Raw genomic sequence first — 23,529 nt, 5'->3', positions numbered from 1 at the left:
CATCACATCAACACTACATCCCTGTAGGGCAGTCTGTTTTCCAGGGCTTGACAAACCTTTTGGGGAAAACCTTTTTACTACTGTCCAACTTAAATCTCCACTGGAACAGCTTGAGGACAGTTCTGCTTGTCCTATCTCTTTTTACTAGGGAGGAGAGAACAACCCTCTCTTCACTCCAACCTCCTTTCAGAAGCTTGTAGAGAGCAGTAAGGTCTCCCCTCAGCCTCTTTTTCTCCAGGCTGAACAACCCCAGTTCCTTCAGCTCCTCACAAGACCTCTTCTCCAGACCCTTGACCAGCTTCACTGCCCTCCTCTGGGCCTTCTCCGGGCCTTCTCCTTCTTTTACTTCTTGGAGTGAAGAGGCCAAAACTGAACCAAGCATTTGAGGTGCAGTCTCAACAGTGCAAATACAGAGAGAAAATTGCTGCCCTCATGCTGCTCGCCACGTTATTGCTGACAGAGACCAAGATGCTGGGGGCCTTTTTGGCCACCTGGGCACATGCTGGCTCATCTTCAGCTAGCTGCCAGCCAAGACCTCCAGGTCCTTTTCCACCGGGCAGGCTTCCTATCACTCTGGCCCAAGCCTGGAGTGTTATGCAAAACTTTTTTGGCAGTTCTATAGATTTCTCTCTGTAGCACACACTAAAAGCTACCGTCTAATCATAACAGCAGTGATAATAAAACCTTTCTTGCATAGTTGTAAATGAAATAGAGCTATGATTTTAATATCTCAACAGGGTGTCAGGGACTGATGAAATGCCAGGCTTTGCTGGATTTTTAAGCACGTGGTATAGTCCATTCCTCTGTTCCCTGGTTTGTTTAGTTTTTAGGAGGCTCAATTTCACAGCTGGGGCAATCCTCCTAGTTGTATTTTGCATGTGGGCTAATACCCTGAAATTAGGAGGGAACTTGATGATATAGAATTTTTGTACAGACTGTCACAGATGGAGGCAGGGGATCAGAATGACCAGGAGTGGTAGAAGAACAGGTTGCCCAGGGAGGTAGTTGAGGCCCCATTCCAGGAGGTATTCAACGTCAGACTCAACAGGGCTCTGGGCAACCTATCTAGTTGAAGATGCCCCTGCTTACTGCAGAGGGGGTTGGACTTGATGACCTTTGGAGGTCCCTTCCAACTCAGACCATTCTATGATTCTAAGAAAGCAATTGAGATATGGTTCCTTAGCTTTGGTGACAGATTTCATAGAATCATAGAATGTTTTGGTCTGGAAGGGACCAACTCAACTACCCTGCAGCCATCAGGGACACAACTCGATCAGGTTGCACAGAGCCTGGTCCACTCTGACCCAAAATGTTTCCAGGGATGGAGCATCTATCACCTCTCTGGGCAACCTGTTGTGTAATTCATTGCAGGAAAGCAATGACCAAGATAAGTGTCAGAAAGAAAAAATTAGGAAATGAATCATGATCTGGGTCAGCTAGACACTTCAGAAAGGCCATGGCCACTGTTCTTCTCTCCAGGAATCTTGCAGTCTGGACTACAAGGGAACTTAAGGGATACTGTAGGTAAGAATAGAAATGAAAAGCAGAAGGAAAAGCAGCCAAGATTAGGACATTTTCACTGTGAAATTAAAAGTCAAGGCTGACACATACTACAGTGAGGTGGATTATCATTAACCTGGCCATAACCCCTGCAGATCGGCTTAGCAAAGGTATTTCAGCCAAAGTATCTCCCATGGGATTCAGGGGTCAGAGAAAAAATTACAGATAAGAAGCTCAAGCCAAAATCTAATCAGTCAACAGACGTTATTACAATGCTAATGACTATGACACCTCAGTGCCCTGTGCTGACATCACTCAACAGAGAGCATCTTATTACAGTTGTTCTTATCTGTATCACAGAAGTGATGAAGCCTATGGCTCACTGCAGCAAAGTTTTAGGCTAGATTCCCTGTATGATTTCTTTTACATGTTTTATTTTAAGCATTGTTTTGCTGCTTGTTCTCCTCAAGTCCGGAAGAGTAACATTCACCTTATTCCTTTTAGTCTCACCTTTTGCAGGAATCTTTTGTTGACCAGGTCAATATTTCATTAAGTTAGTTTGGAAGCTAACACTTCAGTCTTTTAGGAAAATAAAACACCTCTTTAGCAACATAACTTACGAAGTGAGTTTTGCTCTTAATACGCAGTGTAGATTCTTTACTATTCACACATTTGCAGTGACACAAAGCTTAATGGCAGGTTTGGAGTTTAGAGAAAATGAGTTTCCAATGCCATTTCCCCTCTTGCACAATAAATAGATTAAAATAAGGAAAAAAAACCTCTGCTTTCTATCCTAATATTTAAAATTAAAGAATCTGAAGTCACTTTTGAGGTATCCAGGTATACAGAAAATGTAATTCAGAGTAAAAACAGCAGCTAAACCACATTTTTTTTCCTCAAAGGAAAAGTCTTAGGGTTAATCAAAATAATTCACCTTCTACCCTCTTTGAAAGTCTAATTCAACAACAATGGTAGGTGATGGCAACATCTCAGTGCCTAGAATGGCTGTGACTGACAGCAAGAATGACTGGTTTGGGAACTAAATGTTTTATGAAGCTACAGTCATAGAATCATAGAGTTGTTTGATTTAGAAAAGACTTCTAAGATCATGGAGTCCAGCTGTCAACCTAACACCATGGTGGCCACTAAACCATGTCCTGAAGTGCCATGTTTCTTGAACATCTCCAGGGATGGTGACTCTATCACTTTCATGGCAGCCTGTTGTAATGCCTGACCACTCTTTCCATAACAAAGTGTTTCCCAATATCCAACCTAAACCTCCCCTAGCACAATTTCAGGCCATTTCCTCTCACTCTGTCACTTGATACTAAGGAGGTCAACAGGATGTCAGCTACTGTCAACAGGTTAATAAAGAAATTAATTCCTTCCATAGTTTTGTAGAAGAGACAGTCCACCTTAGTGAAATGGTAATGCTGAGCAGGACTCAATATGAGACAGCAACCCCAAAACTCAAATCCAAAGATACCTTCTTTACTATTTTCTGTTGCTATCCTCTCTCCCCTCCCAAATGTAAGCAAAATAAATTTTTAGGTAAGCAAAAGGGAGGAAAATTGCCACACCTCATTTTTCCCATGAAAATGAAAGATAATGCCCAGTACAAATAATTATCATGTAGACTCTATCTTTCCTTAGTTTAATCATAAAATGATAAAATCTTTGAACAGTAGAGGTGGGAAGGATCCTTGGAGGATGATCTAGTCCAACTTACTTGCTAAAGCAGGAACACCCACAGTAGGTTGCACAGGACCACAATGTCTAGGTGGGATTTGAGTGCATTTAGAGGAGACTCCACAACCTCTCTGGGCTGCCAGGCCAAATGCTTTGTTATCATCAAAGTAAAGAAGATTCTCCTTCAGTTCAGGTGAAATCTCCTGTCTAGTTTGTGCCAGCTGACCCTTGTACTTTCACTGGCCACCACTGAAAAGAACCCAGACCCATCCTCACAGTCTCCATCCTTTAGATGTTTATGTGCGTTGATAAGATCCCCACTCATTCTGCTCTTCTTCAGGCTAAACAACCCCAGGTCTCTCAGCCTTTCCATGGAGGAGAGATGCTCCACTCCACTAATCAACTAGTGTCAGCAGGTTAAACAAGGAATTAATTCCATCCACTGATTTATAGAGAAGACAGTCCTCCCTGGTAAACTGGTAACATTAATTGAGCAAGACTGAATATGGCACAGCATAACAAAAACTCAAATCCAAAGGTACATTCTTTAGTACTTTCTGTCTCTATCTTCTCTTCGTCTCCCAAATGTATGCATCATCACTGTCTACAGCTACCTGAAAGGCTGTTGTGGAGAGGCTGGTGCTGATCACAGAATCACGGAATCACCAAGGTTGGAAGAGACCTCAAAGATCATCAAGTCCAACAGGTAATTAGTGATAGAACAAGAGGGAACAGACTCAAGCTGTGACTGGGTAGGTTTAGACTGGACATTAGGAAAAAAATTTTCACTGAAAGAGTGGTCAGGTATTGGAATGTGCTGCCCAGGGAGGTGGTTGAGTCACCAACCTTGGCTGTGTTTAAAGGTCGTTTGGATGTGGTGCTTGGGGATATGGTTTGGGGGTGCACCTTGAAGAGTAGGGTTATTGGTTGGACTTGGTGATCCTGAGGGTCTTTTCCAACCTGAATGTTTCTGTGATTCTGTGATTATGTCTCAGTGTTGTATGTAATAAACACAGGTTTTCAGGCTTATCCTACAAGAGGATATGGAATCATGGTTTCTAAAAGCAATCCCTGTGTTCAAGTCCCTGTATGTAAAAGCAAGACAAAGCTTTTCTAAGTCATCTCCAGATTGCATAACCATGTATTTTTCCTACATTTACATTGGTCCTCAGATTAAATATCAGATACTTTCACAAAACAAACAGTGTAATGTGAAACTGTCCCTTTAAGGACAGAAAAAGCTCCAAACCTGGCTCATCTGCAAATTTACTGCTCGACACTGAGGGAGCAAGGACAGTAACTGAGTGTGATGGTGTGACCAGCATACCAATCAGTCACTTCTGAGACTTCACCTTGCTTGCTCTCTGCTACTCACTTATTTTGAAAAGCCCACATTCACAGCACATTCCAGATCAGGGTTTCTCACTCCACACATTCACTCTAATTTCTATGAATTAGAAAAGTCCAGGTGTGAAAAGTCTGGGTAATTTCAGAAATGACTGTGGGTTTCCCTACGAGAAAAGCAACTTGGAATGAGTATGCAAAAATGCCCAGAAAATATAGAATCATGGAATCATAAAATGGTTTTGGCTGGAAGAGACCTGTAAATCAAGTCCAGCTCTGCCAAGTCACCACAAAAACACTCCCCTCAGCACTACGTGTACACGGCTTTGAAATCCCTTCAGGGATGGTGACACCACCACTGCACTGGCAGCCTCTCCTAGGGCTTACAAACCTTTCAGGGAAGAAATTGTTCCAAATATCCAACACAAACCTCTCCTGGCACAACTTGACTCCATTTCTGCTTGTCTTATCACTTGTTACTAGGCTCAAGATACTGACCTCCATCTGGTTCCAGCCTCCATTCAGGTAGCTGTAAAATGTGAGAAGGTTCAGCTTCTTCAGCTTCCTCTCCTCTAGACTCCTCTAGACATTATTTCCCTCATCCTCTCCTCACAAGACATGTACTCTAGATACTTCAACAGCTTCACTGTGTTTCTTTTGATGCACTCCAGCACCTCAATGCCCTTCTTATAGTGAGGGGCCCAAGACTGAACCCAGTACTCAATGCAGGGCTTACCAGTGCTGAGTAGAGAGGCACAATCACCACCCTGGTCCTGATGACCACACTATTCCTGCTACAGGCCAGGATGCTCTTGGGTTTCTTGGCCAACTGGGCATACACTGGCTTATCTTCAGCCAGCTGTTGACAAACATCCCCAGTTCCTTTTCCACCAGGCAGCTTTCTAGACAATGTCTCAAGCCTGGAGCAGTCATGGAGTTTTGTGATGAATCTCATCCCATTGGCTTTGGCCCTTTGATCCAGTCTGCCCAGATTCCTCTGTAGAGCCTTCCTACCCTCAAACAGATCAACACTCCCTCCCAACGTGATGTCGTCTGCAAACCTCCTGAGGGTGTCCTTGATCCCCAGATCATTGATAAAGGTTTTAAAGAAAACTGGCTCCAATACTGAGTCCCAGGGAGCACCACCAGTGACCAGCCACCAACTGGATTTTATTCCATTCACCACCAATCTTTGTGTCTGGCCATCCAACCACTTATTTACCTACCAAAATATGCACTTAAGCCACAAGCAGCCAGTTTCTCTGGGAGAAAGCTGTGGGAAACTGTGGCAATGCCAGTGACGAGCAGTGCAAGCAATCTGGCAGTGTAGGTCTAGAGCCTGACATGGTGGTAGGCCATGCTCAGCATAAGTGCAGAGCCAGCTAGCAGTGTAGAAAAACAGTGCTGTGCCTGCAGCATGTAACTAAAACAAGGCACTGGTAGCTATAAACATGGACAGTTATCTTGGGACAACAGGACATGCACCTGCATCAACAAACCTTGCATGTCGATAGTAGTTGGACCAATAATCTATAATAGTGCGATGTGTGGTCACTCATAGGGAACCAATGAAGCCATGCCCACAAGGCACTCCGAGTTTACACAAGTTGTAGAAGTTCCCTTGCTACGCACTTCTGCCTTTCCTTTCTCTTCTTCTTCTATGCTTTACTTTACTGTGCTATACTCACACCATAGGCCTGCAATACTGGAACAATAAAGGAACAATACTCGATCATATTGGTCAGCTGTATTGACTCCAATCTCTGTTGCCCCCATAGGAAATGTGAGCAGAAAGTTCTTCACTGAGAGAGTTGTTTGCCATTGGAATGTGCTGCCCAGGGAGGTGGTGGAGTCACCATCCCTGGAGGTGTTCAAGAGGGGATTGGATGTGGCACTTGGTGCCATGGTTTAGTCATGAGGTCTGCGGTGACAGGTTGGACTCTATGATCTTTGAGGTCTCTTCCAACCTTGGTGATTCTGTGATTCTGTATGATTCTGTGAAACAGTGTCAAAATCTTTACTAAACTCAAGATAGGCAACAAATGCACAGCTACTTCTCCACATGAGGGATCTATCACAGTATCACAGTATCACAGTATCACTTAGGTTGGAAAGGACCTCGAGGATCATCGAGTCCAACCTATCAACACAGACCTCATGACTAGACCATGGCACCAAGTGCCACGTCCAGTCTCCCCTTGAACACCTATCTCTGTTGCACCACAAGGAAGCTATTTCATAAGGTCAGAATACTGCCCTGGGACGCTCACATGTTTCAGAAAGAACAAATAAAACAATAAAAATAAATAATAAAAAGGATTTACTTACTGGTGGTCAGAGTGTTAAGGATTATTTGCAATTTTTTTTTTTTTCCTACAAAAAATGGGAATTTGAGTCTTGGCGATAAAGAAATACAATCAGATCCAAAAGAATCAGAAGGCACAAGGTTTCAGTATAATCAATAATGACTCCAGATTTTCTTTTTTTTTTTTAATATGATGTGGTATTTGAATGAAAAATAAAATTTTGATTCTGAGATTGCTTTGTAGCTCCTCATGAAAGCTACACATCACACCTCTGTACGCAAAGCATATGGTACACAGCACACAAATGTGTTTTTCAGTGATGGTGACTCAGTAAAACACCCTCCTTGCTATTTTGGGCACTGTATCTTACGCAAAGATTTCAATATGCTGGCATTCTAGACTTAGCCAGACACATCAAAACTCAAGGAACATCCCCAAGTCATTTAAGTCTGGCTTACGAGACAATTGCAGAAACTCAGGATTATTTTGGGTTAGGTGATAGGAGGCTCAGGGGTGACCTCATTGCCCTCTACCACTACCTAAAAGGTGGTTGTAGCCAGGAAGGGGTTGGCCTCTTCTCCCAGGCAACCAGCACCAGAACAAGGGGACACAGTCTCAAGCTGCGCCAGGGGAGGTTTAGACTCGAGGTGAGGAGGAAATTCTTCACTGAGTGAGTCGTTCGTCATTGGAACAGGTTGCCCAGGGAGGTGGTTGAGTCATCGACCCTGGAGGCGTTCAAGAGGAGATTGGACGTGGCACTTGGTGCCATGGTCTAGTCATGGGGTCTGTGTTGATAGGTTGGACTAGATGATCCTCAAGGTCCTTTCCAACCTAAGTGATACTGTGATACTGTGATACTGTGATTCTGTGATCCAAGTCTATGTAGCTGCTAAATTAAAGATTCAGAAGAGATCACAGCCATCCTCTAATGCATCAAACACATCAAACAGCTCAAACACAGTCATAACATAAAGATTTTGATGTGGTGACTATCTTAGAAGAATACTGGGCAACAGTTGTCTCCTGTTTCTCTACTGTATCTTTCAGAAACTGAAATGACTCATGAACAGACACAAAAGTAAAATAACATCACACATCAACCTTCTGTGAATCATCATTGCTGAGTAAGTACTTAAGTTTAGCAATGATCAAAGCATACCTTTTTGATATCAAGTTCAAACTGAGGGACAACATCAAAATCCACCTTCACTACCTTGCATTTTAATTGAGTGTACATTGTACTCATAGCAGTGTAATGAAGTCTTTTCTTGAAAGCAACTTGCGAAAGCTAACTTTCTACCCCTGTAAACTGAATTTACCAAAGTCTCCATTAGGTGCCAGCTCCTCAAGTAAACTCAGGTGGTCCAACCACTCACTCTCTTTGATGCATGAATTTGTACAAATCAAGCTATGTTAGCACCTCATAGAATTGGTTCTGTTGGAAAAGTCCAACCATCAATATAAGACCACCATGGTCATTAAAAAAATGTCTTGAAGTGCCATGTCCACAAGTTTTTTGAACACTAATGACCAATGACCTGCAAGGAGAGAAACTTTATCAAAGTGAAAATCTCAAATATAGAAGTTAATGGTCATCAGTCAGCACAGTTGTGCTCCTTGAAGAATCATAGAATCATTTTGGTTGGAAGAGACCTTTAAGATCATCACAGCCAACCATTAACCCAGGACTGCCAAGTCAGGAAAATATGCCGCTCATCACCACCTCTACATGGCTTTGAAATCCCTCCAGGAATGGAAACTTTACCATTTACCTGTGCAGCCTGTTCCTTTTCTGCCAAGAATTTGTTACTGATCTAAACCTTCTCTGGTGCAACTTGAGGCCATTTTCTCTTGTTCTATCACTTGTTATTTGGGAGAAGAAAAGAACTTTCACCATGCTGCAACCTTCTTTCAGGGAGTTGTAGAGAGTGAGAAGTTCACCCTTCAGCCTCCTTTTCTCCCAACTGAAGAACCCGAATACCCTAGGGCACTCATCACAAACCTTGTGGCCTACACCCTTCACCAGCTTCATTGTCCTTCTCTGGACACACTTCAGCACCTGAATAACAGGCCTGTCTAGTTCATTTAACTGTAAATACACATTACACTAACCTCCTTTTCCTTCTCTGGCCAGTATTTGCACGGGATTTGCCCAGCAGAAACCACATCAGGAGACAGTAATCATGCTGAAAACACCAGTAAGTGGCACTAACATCACCATCTCCATTCTTCTTTTTTTCACCCACATGGAATCAATTGCAAAGTCAAAAGATTTACTGCAGAGTTGATGAGTGCTATTACATTTGCTCTGAACTTAACAATGAAGGGACTCATACAGGACATTTAGGAAGAAGTTGTTCACCACGAGGGTAGTGAGACATTGGAACAGGTTGACCAGGGAGGTGATAGAAACCCCATCCCTGGAGGTTTTTAGGGCCAGGCTGGATGTGGCTCTGAGCAACCTGACCTGAGTGAGGTGTCCCTGCTCATTGTAGGGGGGTTGCAACTAGATGATCCTTGAGTTTCCTTCCAACTCTAATAAATCTGTGATTCTATGACTAACTACAGCCAAACAAAACCCGACCTGCTGCTTGACTGAGGTGAAAGATTACTATATGCCTCAGTTCTCAGGAAAGAAAGAGTGGGAGGAAAGGAGCTGGTAAAAGTATATAAGCCCCTTAAAAAGAAGCACACAGAACGATAAAGGTTGGAAGAGATCTCTGGAGGTCATCTAATCCAACCCCTTTGCCAGAGCAGACTCCCTTATATCAGGTGCACAGGATGGCATCTGGCAGGTTTTGAAAGCTTCTAGATATGGAGATTTTACCACCTGTCTGGGCAGCTTGTTCCAGTCCTCTACCATCCTCACAGTAAGGAAGTTCCTCCTCATATTTAGATGGAACTTGCTATGTTCAATAGCAGCACTCAATTTCATCTCTGTAACATCCCTTGGCTGGCTACCTGGTAAACATACAATGAAATAATTCTCTCCTGAAGATGCCCAGATGCCCAGCTGTAGGTCCACCTCTGATGATTCAGCAGCAGCTCCAAGCATCTCCAATTATTTCCTTTTTTTTCTTTTAATGTTGGGATGGATCTAGAAGTGCCAGAAATTGCAGTCTACCACAAGAAGAAGAAGCCCACAGCACACAAGACAATAGTAACTATTTCAGATGGTCCCTTGGATGGTTCAGCTTGAATTTACAATGTCTAATCAGTAAAGCTGCATATGATTCTCAGTATAAAAGTGGTAAATTAGCAGTGGCAGAGTATTTCCAATTATGTTTCTCAAAATATAGAACATTTTATAATCCACACTGACTTCCTCAGCTAAAAATAACGCTGTAATGAATTCCGCATTCATCTGAGACTTCCACTGATTTCAGTGTAATTCTGTGGTGCATAAAGAGGTGGAGAATTTGGTCCAAAATATTTCCCCCTATTATGGGTTGATCTTGTCTGCTCTTTTCAGGGCTCTTATTGCCTTTCTTTCACCAGAGAGGGAACAAAGTGATGCAAGGGCAAAATCACACAATTTCTTTTCACAGAATCACAGAATGGTGGGGACCAGAAGAGACCTCTGGAGATCATTTAGTCCAAATGCCCTGCTAAAGCAGGATCACCCACAGCAGGTTGCCCAGGATTGCAATGCCCAGGTGGGTTAGGAGTCTTGCCAGAGAAAGAGACTCCAGTGCTCTGTCACTCTCATGAGAAAGAAGTTTTTCCTTATGTTTCAGTGGAACTTCCTGGGTTCCAGATTGTTCACCTTATCCTGTTGCTGGGCATGACAAAAAAGAATCTGGCCTCATCCTCTTGATCCTACCCATTTAGAAGATCCCCTCTCATGCTGCTCTTCTCCAGGCTAAACAGCCCCAGGTCTTTCAGCCCCTCCTCATCATAATAGAGAGCTGTTCCAGTCTCTTAAAAAATTTTATATCTCTCTGTTGGACTCTCTTCAGCAGTTCCTTCTCTCTCTTGAACAGAGGAGGCCAGGAATGGATGCAGTACACCATATGTGACCTCACTAAGGCAGATTAGAGGGGGAAGAAAACCTCCTTCAACCTGCTGGTCACATTATTCTTCATGCACCCCAGAAGACCATTTGCCTGGCCACAGGAGGACATTTCTGGCTCCTGGTGAACCTATCCACCAGCACTCCTGTGTCCTTCTCTATGGAGCTGCTTTCCAGCAGGTTAACCCTTTACCTGTACTGTTGCAGTGGGTTATTCCTCCTTGGGTGTGGGACCCTACACTTACCCTGGTTGAACTTCATGAGGTTCCTTTCTGCCTAGCTCTCTTTTGGAGAAGTTAATGCACCCAACCTCCAAAGCTACTGAATTTCTATCATGATCTTTCTGTGAAGCTGCTGTGAGAGCACTGGAGGGAAGGGAGGCCATCCAGAGGGACCTTGACAGGCTGGAGAGGTGGGCACAAGCCAACCTCATGAAGTTCAATAAGAGCAAGTGCAGGGTCCTGCATCAGGATCGAGGCAATCCCAGGCACAAATACAGGCTGGGCAGTAACTGGCTGGAAAGTAGCCCTGAGGAGAGAGACTTGGGGGTGCTGGTGGACAAAAAGCTCAACATGAGCTCTCAATGTGCACTTGCAGCCCGCAAAGCCAATCAGATCCTGGGCTGCATCAGGAGAAGTGTGGCTAGCAGGTCGAGGGAGGTGATCCTTCCCCTCTACTCAGCCCTGGTGAGACCCCACCTGGAGTACTGTGTCCAGTTCTGGAGCCCCTATTACAAGAGGGATGTGGAGGTGCTGGAACGTGTCCAGAGAAGGGCCACAAGGATGATCAGAGGGCTGGAGCACCTCTCCTATGAGGACAGACTGAAGGAGTTGGGGCTGTTCAGTCTGCAGAAGAGAAGGCTCTGAGGTGACCTAATTGTGGCCTTCCAGTATCTGAAGGGGGCCTACAGGAAGGCTGGGGAAGGACTTCTCAGGATCTCAGGTAGTGATAGGACTAGGGGGAATGGAATGAAGCTAGAGGTGGGGAGATTCAGGCTAGATGTGAGGAGGAGGTTCTTCACCATGAGAGTGGTGAAACCCTGGAATGGGTTGTCCAGGGAGGTGGTTGAGGTCCTGTCCCTGGAGGTGTTTAAGAGCAGGCTGGATGAGGCTCTGGGCAGGCTGATCTAGTGTGGGGTGTCCCTGCCCATGGCAGGGGGGTTGGAACTAGATGATCCTTGTGGTCCCTTCCAACCCTGAATGAATGATACTATGATAAGAGAATCCCTATACCATCCACTGTCAACAGTATCCATGATGGCATAATCTGTTTGCAAAACTTCAACTCCTTTTCTTTTTAATTATTTTTTTGGGTATTATCAGGGGGGAAAAGAGAGACAAAAGAAAGATTATAATTCCCTTGAATAATAAAAGTATTTCAGTTAATGTTGTATCTGTTTCCATTTTGTTTTTTGACTTTGCCTTGAGACATGGAATAAATTAAAATACTAATTTAAATATATTAATTATTATGGCAATGACATATTGTTTGTTGGGTTTTTTTGACAAGGTTTTGGTTTGGGTTTTGTTTTGACATGTTTTTTGGGCTTTGTTTTGACATTTTACAAACAATATTTAAATGCTCCCAAACTGATGTTTAGGTTTTGTTGAATGCTTGTTTCAAGAAAAATGTGGACTTTTCATCTTGGGAAAAAAAAACAACAAAATTTGAAATACTGTATATGTTGAAGAGAGAATTTTTTCCCTGACCTTTACGTTAACACAGTGCTTTAAAAAGCAGTCTAAACATATTGCACTATCACAGTGTCACAGTATCACCAAGGTTGGAAGAGACCTCAAAGATCATCGAGTCCAACCTGTCACCACAGACCTCATGACTAGACCATGGTACCAAGTGCCATGTCCAATCCCCTCTTGAACACTTCCAGGGATGGTGACTCCACCACCTTCCTGGGCAGCCCATTCCAATGATGAATGACTCTCTCTGTGAAGAACTTTCTCCTCACCTTGAGCCTAAGCTTCTCCTGGCGCAGCTTGAGACTGTGTCCCCTTGTTTTGGTTCTGGTTGCTGGAGAGAAGAGACCAACCCCTTCCTGGCTACAACCACCTTTCAGGTAGTTGTAAATTGTCAAATGTTGTAATGTGAAATCTGAATCACCACTTAAATGAGCAGTTTCCATATACTCAGAAGTCTTAGGGATTTTCATTTGTGAGGTGTATGTTTATGTTTTAGTTGCTTGAATTCATTTGAAGCCTGGATCTGCTTAACAAGTTTTCAAGTTAGAAAAACACTTACTAAATCTTTCATGAAGTCTAGAAATGAACATTTGGGGTGGTGGTGGTGGTGTTTGTTTGTTTTTTGTTTGTTGGTTGTTGTTTTTTTTTTAATATGTATTAATAGGTTGGACTGGATGATCTTGGAAGTCTCTTCCAACCTGGTTGATTTTATGATTCTAACTGGAAAAGATATTTAAAATCTTTGGAGAGCAACTAAATGGCAACATGAGATATTTAATATTGCCTTTTTAATTAAAAACATAGTTGGAATGTCTTTCAAGATCATCCCACTGTAACTTAGTACTACAGCTCATGCAAGTGGAATATTTTCTGTAACTACAGAAAAATATCTCCTAGTTTCCCATGATTTTAAAACCTGAGCCTTAAAGAAGACAGGTATATACTGGACAATTGATTTTTTTGCTGCTGGTCAGCAATCATAGAATTGTTTTGGTTGTAAAAGACCTCTAAGATCATTGAGTCCAATTGTCAGACTAAGAACACCATGGCCATTAAACCATGTCCTGAAGTGCCATGTCCCCACATTTCTTGAACACCTCCAGGGATGGTAATTCCACCACCTCCCTGGACAGCCAGTTCCAATCCTGACCACTCTTTCAGTAAAGAATTTTTTCTTGTTATCCAAGCTAAATCTCTCCTGGCATACTTTCAGGCCATTTCCTCTCATTCTATCACTTGATATTAGAGGGAAGAGACTGACCCCAACCTCACTACAAGCCCATTTAGGGTAGCCATAGAGGGCAACAAAGTCTCTTCTCTGTCTCCTCCAGACTAAACAACCCATGTTCCTTCAGTCAGTCCTCATAAGACTTATTCTCCAGACTCTTCACCAGCTTGTTATCTTTAAATACCTTTCACAGAATCACAGAACTACCAGGATTAGAAGGGACCTCAAGGATCATCTAGTTCCAACGCCCCAGCCATGGGCAAAGACAGCCCACACTAGATAAGGTTGCTCAGAGTTTGCCTTAAAATCCTCCAGGGATGGGGTTTCCAGCACCTCCTTAGGCAATCTGTTCCAGTGTCTCACCACCCTCATGGTGAACAACTTCCTAACATCTAAGCAAAATCTCTCCTCATCTAGCTTTGATCTATTCCCCCTAGTCCTATCACTACCTGACACCCTAAAAAGTCCCTCACCAGCTTTCTTATAGGCCCCCTTCAGATACTGGAAGGCCACAATAAGGTCTCCTCAGAGCCTTCTCTTCTTCAAAACGAACAATCCCAACTCTCTCAGCCTGCCCTCACAGGAAAGGTGCTCCAGCCCTCTGATCATCCTCGTGACCCTGCTCCAGAGAGGTTTCAGCACATCCTCTGTTATAAGGGCTCCAGAATGGGACACAGTACTCCAGGTCTCATGAGAGCAGTGTAGAGGGGGAGAATCACCTCCATTGACCTGCTGGCCACACTTCTTTTGATACAGCTGAGGATACAATTGACTGCAAGTGCACACTGGTGGCTCATCACAGTTGAACTCATCATGTTGAGCTTCTCATCCACCAGCACCCCCAAGTTCTTTTTTTCTAGGCTGCTCTCAAGCCAGTCACTGCCCAGCCTATATTGGTGCCTGGGATTGCTCTGACCCATATGCAGAATCTTGCACTTGGTCTTGTTGAACCTCAGGAGATTGGCATGGGCCCATCTCTCCAGCCTGTCAAGGTCCCTCTGGATCTCATTTTGTGACTAAACAGGATCCCTAATATTTTGCTAATCCAAAATCTATCATGTACTCCTTGTAGCTGAAAAGTTAGAAGAGGTGCCTAGTTTCAGAAAGGGATTTGCTAAACTCACAGAAGAACCCTTTGCATTCATCACCTGCTGACAGCAGGGAGTGAAACAAAGGCTTTGGGTAAATAAAGAATCATGAAGTGGTATTACTAAGGACTGTATCAAAAGAAAAAGTTATTACTTACTGAAAGTTATGCTTCATCTTGCCCTCATTTTTTATTTTGTTTTTTTAGTACTCTCTCCTTTGAAATTCCCTCTGGTAATGGTAACTTGTGACGTCTCTGCATGGTCATTACTCACAACAAAGCAGTAATACGTACACAGCAACAAATGGAGATGCTTGTACCTGTCTAACCAATGCTGTACTCCCCACAAAACAAATGAGAAGGAAAACACTAAATAAATTCTACAAAGTAGCTACTTAGGCATGAAAATTTCTCACAGGCATGGCAGTGATATTTATACATACCACTTTTCAATGAAGAAAATTCGTTACACAGCGATATTCAAAGGACTCCAATGCACAGTATGAGGTGTAAGAAACCACTATAAGGCTAAATATTTCATGACATTATTGACCAGGCTGTTTTTTTTTTTACCTTGCTTAAACTTTTACAAAGCTTGCTTTCATTCAGGAATGTTCAGTATTAGCATTCACTACTTATGCATGGAACAACATGGCAGAAAGTGTATCTCCAAAGAAGTTACTTACAGGTAATAAGTGTAGGAGTGATAGCTTCTTCTGCCATGATGGTGGAAGGATTAGGCAGTGGTGGAAAAGATGAAATGGAAGGAAAGAAAAGCCAAATATTAATGTATGAAAAATCAAGATGAAACTGAGACCAGAACTGGTGACACAAATGAAAGGTAGCAAGAATGCATATCTGAGTATCTCATGCAACATGTCTGGACCAGAGAGATGACACATCCAATCTCCATCAAACTTCAAACAATACAATACATAATGCATATCCAACTAATAAACCAAACCACCTTAAAGTACACCTACTATCTAAGCATTGTTAGATATTTAATGTATATTTATCTCTGCATATACTACACACACAAATGGTCCCAATTGAAGTGATAGAACACCTTTGATTACCCCTCAGCTGCATTAAAAGTAAGGATATGGAACTTCTAACAGGGTGCTAAATTTTTAACAGTGAAGAATTTTAGAACATGGATTAAGGAGCTTCTCTGCCTGTCAGAGTAGAGTATTTCACCTTTCTACTTGGTGAAAAAAATTTCTGCCATTGACAGGACAAAACTTGTTTGTAGAGGGGAAAAAATAATGGCCACAGCTTATCTCAACTTTTTTGATAACCCTTAAAATTCAGAGGAAAAATATTACTTCTTGCCACACAAATCAAAAGGTTATCCTTGTTGGATAAAATTATTTTGGTGGCAATTCCCCATGGGGCAGAGGAAAAAAAAACCAACTGATCTTGTATCTCTGTTCTTTCTGCCCATGTGAATGTCACAAAGAATAAGTTGGAGATCTAGCACTATCAAATATGAAATATGGACTCAGTCAGTCTTTTGTCCATCATCTCTTGCACAGTCAGGTCATCCACTCAGACATTCTCTGCATTAGCACAAAGTAGAGAAGCCCTCCAGCTGTGATCTTCTGCTTTACATAGAATCCTAGAATTGTACCATGGTTTGGTTTGGATCAGACCTTTCAATGTCATCTAGTCCACAACCCATTCAGTAAGCAGGGGCATCTCTAGTTAGAGCAGGTTGCTGAGAGCCCTGTCCAACCTGATCTGGAATGTTTCCAGGGATGGGCATCTACTAGCTCTCTGGGCAACCTCGGCCAGTGTCTCACCACCCTCAGCAGAAAAACATATTTTCCTTCTATTCAATCTAAACCTTTCTCTTTTAGTTTAAAACCACTATCCATTATCCTGTCACAACAGGCCCTGATAAAAAACATCTTTCATCTATGCCCCTTTAAATCCTGAAAGGACACAAGAAAGTCTCCCTGGAGCCTTCTCTTCTTCAGGCTGAAAAACCCCAGCTCTCTCAGACTGTCTTCATAGGAGAAGTGCTTCTGCACAAAAATGAATTCATTTAAGACTGTCTGAGATTATTTTCTGTCCTCATAGCAGAGAGGTTTCATCCTCTGACCATTTTTGTGATCCTCATCTCCCGCTCCCTTACTTAAGAGCTCACCACAAGCAGGACTGCAACTTTCCAAAAGGGGCAAGTTCTAACCTAAATGAATTCTATTTTCGACTGCAATGAAAAAAAGGCTGGAACACCTTAAAACATCTCTGTGTGAATGATACATCAAGTATCATTCACATGTTGGTAAGACAAAAGACTGAGGAGAGCCATGTGGGCCTTTCTAATTTTTGCAGCACGTGCATCCAGCCCTTTGACTACAGAGGAAACATGTAAACAGCCCTTGCAAAGGACTATAACTAACGTTAACTTGCCTCCAGCTACATGCTTCAGGCACCCCTTTGAACACCAGGCTTTCATCAAATTTTCTGTCTCATCTTTTTTTTGTGTGAAGGTGCAGTTGGAAAGATTTCCCAGTTTTTAGTCTCCCCCCCCCCGCCCCCTTTTTTTTTCCCCTCTTCTTTTTCTGATGCAAAGAGTATTGTTCAAACACAAGAGGATGGATGCTGAATCTTTAATCATGGGGCACATCTGCCAAAATGTGCACCTGTTAAAGTTGAGCCTTAAAAGCTATCAAAGAGTGGAGATAGAGGAAAGCTGCAACACAGTTCTGTGCTTCTTTCACCACAAATATCCCATTGCCTTCAGCAAGGTAAAGAGGATCTGGCCCCATCAACCCCCTCCTCTCTATTAGCAAGGGATTGTTTTCTGGTTCAATCATTATTTTATCCCCCCTCACCCTTCTTTTCAGAATTACTCATTCTCTCACTTTCATTTAGAATCTCATGACACTGCCAACCCTCTTTCTTGCCATATGTTGCCACAACAGAGATTTAATATAATTAGTACAAATATGCTCATGCTTCTAAAAGATGTATAATAATTTGAGGAACAACAATAAGTACAATTCATCAGTGAAGCACTGCTGGGTCTTATAGGCAGAATTATGCCAAATATATTATAGAGATAAATTATTCCTTCTTAAAAAAAAAAGAGAGAAAAGCTGAAGATCCAGGAGCTTTAATTTGTGTAAATATCCCATTAAAAAAATTGCATTAATGTCCCATTAGAAACCTATATAAATGTGCCATTAGAAATTTGTTTAAGATGAGAAAAATTAAGTGTCTCATGCTCCAGCTGATTTGGTGTTGTTACTATTGTGGAATTTTTCATATGAAAAGTCCTTGTTAAAAAGAGCACTGTGGGATTTGACTCTCACAAATACTCTGAACAAAAGTGGGTAAAGAGAAGAAATTTCAAACCTACAGAAAGGTTTTGACTTGCAAGTCCTCAGGCCAGATGCAAACCCAACATTTATAATTGAAAAGAAGTTCAAGAAATATGGACACGTTCCACTTTCCATCCTACATAATGCATCAACCTTCCTCTCTCTCTGCATATGAAAATTGTTTTTCTCTTAGTGACCCAAAGAATTTGGCCAACCTTGGCTACATTTTCTTCTCTGCATGGCTCTTGAGTCACTTCCCACTAGAGAGGTTATTTCATGTCAGTAAACTCTTCCTGTATCCAGTGAGAATATAAAGTGCTTTTATATCCTTCAGGACTGAAGGCATAAATAAAGATTCTAAATGTCACTTGTAGAATAAGGTCCCACTATAAAATTTATTAAAAACAACACAGCTGACCATGAGATTGTTCCAGTAGAAGGGAAATCTTCTGGACTTGTGTCATTACCTCAGTGATTTATTTAATCACCTCTCTTTTGTAGCTTGTCTAGAGAGAAAAACAAAGTTCAGAGGTAGCACTGGGAGAAGACGAGAGTTCCTTCAGCCTTGTTATCTCCAATTTCTATCCTAACTACTTGAAACCATTGACAAAGGTTTATGACTGAACAGCCTGGACTTGCTTCCAGGGAATGAAACCAAGTCATTCCCAGTCCAGCAAAAGCCTTCCTCATCCACGGCCAAGAGCCAAAGACTCAGAGTTAAAAAGATACCACAATTACACTTGTTAGAAACTACTGGAAAGCTCAAGCACAGAGAGGTGAAAACAGAAATTAAAGAAAAACTGAAAATAAGGAAAATACTTTTCCTTTTTTTTTCCCTGCAATGATCAGAAAAACTTCATCCTACAGCTGAAGCAGAAGCCAAGGTCATTAAATTTTAATAACCTCTTCCTTACTGTGCTCCCACTGCAGCGGCAAGATGGTGGCCCTGAATGAAACAGCTGCCCCAAAGACATATATCCCTTTAATTAAACCTTAGATCAATAAACCTAATTTCTCAACTTCTGCATATTTTGTAAACTTGGCTGGAACTGAATAGAAAAGAAAAACAAAACTTAAAAAAAGAGAAAGAAAAAATAATAATAATAAAAAAAAGAGAGCAGTAAGGTCCTGATCTTTCCAAGTCTTGATTTAATTGCTGTTACTTTTCTAAAGGTTGTGGGAACAGTTCTCTCACCTTCACTGCTCTCCTTTAAGCTGACCAAAAGGTGAACTTGCTTGCTGCATTTTTTATTTATTTTGTATTTTTCATAAAGCCCTATGCAGGTATATCAAAGACTGGAAAAGATCAAGCACCTTGCCTGAGATTTAATATTCAGAATCAGAATCAAAATCCACTTTATGGTGGAACAATAGTGCGGACACACATTTACTGCTTTCCATTGAAGTGATGGTAACTCTTACATGAGAGGTTCAGGGCACAGCTGAGGAGAACAAAGTCTACTGGCAGTATTCTGACTTCACAGGGAAGAGTGATCTCATTGATATGACCATGTTGGTATTAGGAATGGTTTGTAGGTTTCTAGTCTACATTACGTGACATTTTTATCCAGGGATGTGGTTGAATGGATAAAGAAAAGAGAACAAATAAAGAACTCAGAACAATCAAGATGGGAGAAACCCAAGAAAGCACTACCAGTCTTCTCCTGACCCAGGGGACATCCAAATCTGGTTTATTTTAGTCAAAGATGAAGTGTCCCCACAAAAATATGGTTTAGAGCCCATGATGTTCCTACTCTCTCTAGTGACTCCACACCATACATTGAATAGTTGGACCAACTAATCATTCTGTGACCCAGTTTATACCTACTTGAGAAGATCACTATATAGTGACTCTAATAATGAAACCTAGTGGCTACTGACTTCTCCACCTACTGTTTTGATTTTCACCATGTCTGCACTGCACTCAACACTCTGCTTTGAATGTTGGTCTTGTCTACTTGGCCACTGAATTAAAAGTCCAAGAAGCTGATTATGAAAACCTCTGGTACTTGGCAATGAAGAAATGGCTGCTGGATGAAACGAGGTGACTATTGAAGGACTACACCGGACAAAGTCGCAATTATCACATACAGTAAAACCACTTCCCAAGGTTCTTGACAATGGAAAGAAATGGTTTGAAATGAAATTAATTAAGCACTGTGAAGCCTCAGAGACAGAGCAAATTTAATCTACTAGTAAGATCTGGAGATCAATTCTACAAGGACTTATTTCCATGAAAGAATGAATAACAGACAGATAGTAGAGTGTGAACAGGAGATTGCTGCAGCTAACTCCAAGCAAGACAAGTGTCAGAGCACATAGACCCAGGGTGGAGAAGCCAAACACTGTAGCCCACAGTCTGCACATAATAGCGGGTGAGAGGAAAGTTGTTGTCAGAGGAAAGGTGCCACTGAGTGACAAGGTGCTATTTTACTTTTCCTTCAGATCTTTACTCCAGTAAAACTCTTGATAAAGTAAATGAAATTTAATGATCAAGTGCTGCAATCAAATGGCACGTCAGCTTGAGAAGATTGCTTCACAAAGTAGCACCTAAAGTATCACAAAACTACAAAAATGCTGTGGTTAGACTGAGCTTGCAGAATGATTTATACATTTTTCTTCAAATGCATAATGTATACACAGTAACTGAACCAAGGTGAAACCATAGGGGTTTCTGCAGCACGGTGAATTAATGCACCAATAACAATCTATTGAATAATCGGTTCATCTTTTGCTTCAGTCATGAGTGTGATTGTATTCAAGACCTTCTAGGCTACAGCATCTGCTTTAGAGGTCTGGGACACAATCTACCTCCCTCCTGAAACCCTCATTAAAGCCTAGTCACATCCTGTTACACAGATGAACCATTCAGACTTCTTAGTATTCACTTCAACTCATTTCCACAGTTTGTTTTGTTCGAGGCTGCGGCACCATTCTGGGATGTGTTGAAGTTATTGGTATCATTCCTTCTGTGCTACACAATGAAATCGTGGGTATTTGGTAACAGAGGTCCTGGATTTGTACTTTCAATGCTTTCATCTCTGTCACAAGCAGAATTATTCCAAACTTTAAAGAAGCTCACATAATGCACTTTTCTTCTAACAACAGAATTACTCTGAATAATAATTACTGTGCTGTAGTAGAGAGAAAGGATCAAGTATCCTTCTGTATTAACATGCAAACACTCAGGATTCGAGCCTTCCTGCCTCTAAGAATTAGATTATCAAAGAGCTTTTCCCTAGAGAAAGAACCAGGAGCTGGTGTAGCACCCATTTAGCCAGAGACCCTGACACCTTATTTACTTTGAAAGTATCTGGATCACTTTGCAATGCTCTCCTTTCAAGATTAAGAACATCTCACCTCCCTTGGGTGAATATATTCTACCTTGGGTGCAAACGCTTAAGGAGAGGCTCAGAATGGGAAGAGAGAGAGTGATGAAGACCTGTCAGGAATTGTGTGAAGAAGGATTGGCTAGACAACACCAGAAAGCCTTCGCCCCTGCATGCAGAATGCTGTGTCTGGCCCCAGGGAAGAGTTTGGGAGTTCAACTGTTAAAATTGAAGGCATGAATGATGCAAGAAATCAAGAGTGGGAAGAAAAAAGGCACTGCAAAGTCAGAACAGACTACACTGTACTTTATTGAGATCTGGTTACTGGACCAATTTCATTGTCCCTGTCAGACTTACCCTGGGGCCTAAGTCTCAATCTCTTCCATAAATCAGCTTTTTAAGTGCTTTACCTACCTCTTGTCATGACCTTACCCTCAGCTCTGGCCACAGCTCACCTTTCTCTGCACATGCCCTTCTAACTCATGGCCCTGTTTCTGTCTTCAAGGGGAGTGAGAAACAGCTACTTCTGTTGCCTGCCCTGAGGCACTGTTAGGCAGCTGCCTCCTGAGATGTGCACCTCTGCTCTTCAAAGCCTGCAAGAGCTTCAGGCAGCTCAGAGCTTTTGATTATTTCAGACCTGCCAAACTAGTTAACATACAATTAAATCACCTAGTGTGTGCATGAGCAAAACCAGGCTAAGCTTGCTCTCCCAGGAAGATAAGGGGACAAGACAGTGAATGGCAAGGTGAGAGGTTATGGGACAGTAAGACCATGGCAGAGGTGGAAGGAGAATTCATGACCAGTCCTCTTGCATAGCTCTCACACAATCCCAACCCCACCTTGACAGCTGCAAATTTCACATCACTCAGGATACAACCTTAAACCTTAATTCTAATGAATTTCTCCCAATCTGGACTTAGCTTCTATCATCACACAGATATTCATTTTCCCTTACCCATGCCACCTCCCTAGCTACCAGGTAATTTCTCCTTTATTATTTTTCCTTTCACAGTGTTGAGAAAGGAACCAGGTTTGAAAGTTTTACATTTATAAGGCTGTAAAAGTTTTCAAATGATAGCCAAAGCAAAACAATCTCAGTGTGTGTGTGTGTGTTGAACCAGCATCTGGAAATGTTCAGTACCATCATCACATTTTCATGTTTTCAGGGAATGAAGTTTATGCAGAAAAATACAGACCCCATTCTTAGCACAAATTACTTTAACTCCAACTCCTGTTTGACTGAGGATTTCTGTCACATCCAGGGAGGAAACTACATGTAGCTTTCAGCTCATCTGCTGAATAGAGTGGAGACTCACTCCCAGGATAGAGATACTCTATTAGTAGAGCCCATCATGCAGTACTAATGCATAAAGTGCTAGAACCATTAACCTCAAGTTATTTTCCTTCTATAACAAAGATTAATTCCTAGTAAATACCGTGGGATGAAACAGATACTGTGGTTTTAGAAAAACCTCACAAATCTGTGGGAGTTGGAGGAAGCAGTGCTTCCTAATCCCTCTGCCAAAAGTCTTGAAGGTGGCTGGATACTTTTCCCAGTATCAAACTGGGAACTGCTGGAGGAGATGCTGTGATATGAATATGCACATAAAAAATATCTATGCTTTGTTGCTCACCTTTTCTTCATCACCAACACGACCCCCAGAAATATTATGACGAAGAGCAAGATGCCTGCAATGACTCCAGCAATTTTAACAGTGTGGTCCGTCTGCTTCTCAGGTTCTGGGTCTGGTTTTCGAGTGGCAGCCCCTACGGAATCAGTGAAAGGAGAAGAGAAGACAAACAAAACCAGGGTGTTATTCTTTCCACGTTTATACACTTAATCCATCAATGTCATTAGATTTATCCTGCTGAAATAGATACCAATGGTTAATATTTTAAGGGGAAAAAAATAAAATCAAAACCAACCTGCTTTCATACACACTGTGACAGGAAAAGAGATGCAAAACTGCTCCTCAGAGAAGCACCTTGGTGGTCGAGGCCCCGT

The 23,529-nt window shown here is 42.1% G+C and overlaps 1 protein-coding gene across 1 annotated transcript in view; it reads right to left on the bottom strand.

Annotated features, from left to right (window-relative positions):
* The window catches only part of LOC137456940 (receptor-type tyrosine-protein phosphatase mu-like), a 463,121-nt gene that overhangs the window by 100,454 nt on the left and 339,138 nt on the right, over positions 1-23,529 (bottom strand). The window contains exon 15 of the mRNA XM_068168616.1: positions 23,159-23,291. Coding sequence (XP_068024717.1) covers positions 23,159-23,291 — 133 coding nt within the window. The remainder of the gene's footprint in view (positions 1-23,158; positions 23,292-23,529) is intronic.

The sequence above is a fragment of the Melanerpes formicivorus genome, unplaced genomic scaffold, assembly GCF_026170545.1.
Source record: "Melanerpes formicivorus ecotype bairdi unplaced genomic scaffold, bMelFor1.0.p_v2 SCAF_143, whole genome shotgun sequence".
Taxonomy (NCBI): domain Eukaryota; kingdom Metazoa; phylum Chordata; class Aves; order Piciformes; family Picidae; genus Melanerpes; species Melanerpes formicivorus.
This window is presented reverse-complemented; position numbering and strand designations above follow the sequence as displayed.